This window comes from Poecilia formosa, unplaced genomic scaffold (genome assembly GCF_000485575.1).
Source record: "Poecilia formosa unplaced genomic scaffold, Poecilia_formosa-5.1.2 Scaffold467, whole genome shotgun sequence".
Taxonomy (NCBI): Eukaryota; Metazoa; Chordata; class Actinopteri; order Cyprinodontiformes; family Poeciliidae; genus Poecilia; species Poecilia formosa.
This window is the reverse complement of record NW_006800406.1, coordinates 119,170-120,212: the sequence shown is the minus strand read 5'-3', so window position 1 is coordinate 120,212 and position 1,043 is coordinate 119,170. Positions and strand designations below refer to the sequence as shown.

Here is a 1,043-nt window from a genome sequence, read left to right as displayed (position 1 = left end):
TGTGTGTGTGTGTGTGTGTGTGTGTGTGTGTGTGTGTGTGTGTGTGTGTGTGTGTGTGTGCGCGCGCGTGGGTGTGGGTGTGTGTGAGATTATCGCTGCAGTAAAAGGGCCGATCGGAGGTCACAGGTCCTGCCCATGCATCTGCTGCTGCATCTTCTGCAGCATCTGCTGCATCCTCCTCAGCTGCAGAGGACCAGCCACATGGAGACAGAAAGATGGAGAGGAGAGCAGCGTGAGGAGCAGACAGACTTTCAGAACTCTTCAACCTTTTTCACAGTTTATCACACCATGAACGTAAACTTCAGGGAACTTTTAACATTGATTATGTGACAAACCAACACAAAGTAGTGCATAACTGTGAAAGGAATGGAAATGATGCATTATGTTTTATATTAGTTACCAAAATGTAAAAAGTGTTGACACTTTTTTTGGCCCCAAATAAAATCAATTGCAATTAATTTCCTTCAGAGCTAAACTAATAAGTAAAGAATCCAGCTGTGAAACTGAATCTCAGTAGAAATGCGTCTGTTGTGGTCTGTTAGAGAACATTAGTGACATTAGTGATTTTTATACAAATGATAAAGATCTAAATAATGTTTTGAAACATGGATATAAAAGCAAATGGAGGTTGTTGTTTTTATTGCTATTTTTTTTCTTATCATTCAAGCCGTAGTATGTAACTGTCATAAAAAATTTTTTTTTTACATATTTATTAAAACTATCATGATGTTGTGACAGTTTTGTGTGAGACAGATAACCTGTAAAAAATGGAGTTCCTCTGCTTTCTCCCAGAGCTAATTAGAAACAACCAATCAGAGGCAGGAAGCGGGTCTTAATGCTGTTAATCAACCTCCATGTGGTGTTGCTCATTCCCTTTCCCCTTTGCTAGCAGAATCTGTTGTGAATGCTAGGCTAGCTAGCATGGCCATGGATTAACTGTTTTTATGTAACAGTAAGTTGTTCCTCCACTATTAAAACATTGAGCAGCAGGTACATGAGGGTGATTGACAGCACTAAGACCTTCCTCCTGGTTCTGATTGGTT

At 39.9% G+C, this 1,043-nt stretch overlaps 1 protein-coding gene across 1 annotated transcript in view; it reads right to left on the bottom strand.

Annotated features, from left to right (window-relative positions):
• The window catches only part of septin5b (septin 5b), a 13,500-nt gene that overhangs the window by 1,918 nt on the left and 10,539 nt on the right, over positions 1-1,043 (bottom strand). Inside the window, exon 12 of the mRNA XM_016664100.1 lies at positions 78-183. Within this exon, the coding sequence (XP_016519586.1) occupies positions 121-183 (63 nt within the window). The 3' untranslated portion in view covers positions 78-120. The remainder of the gene's footprint in view (positions 1-77; positions 184-1,043) is intronic.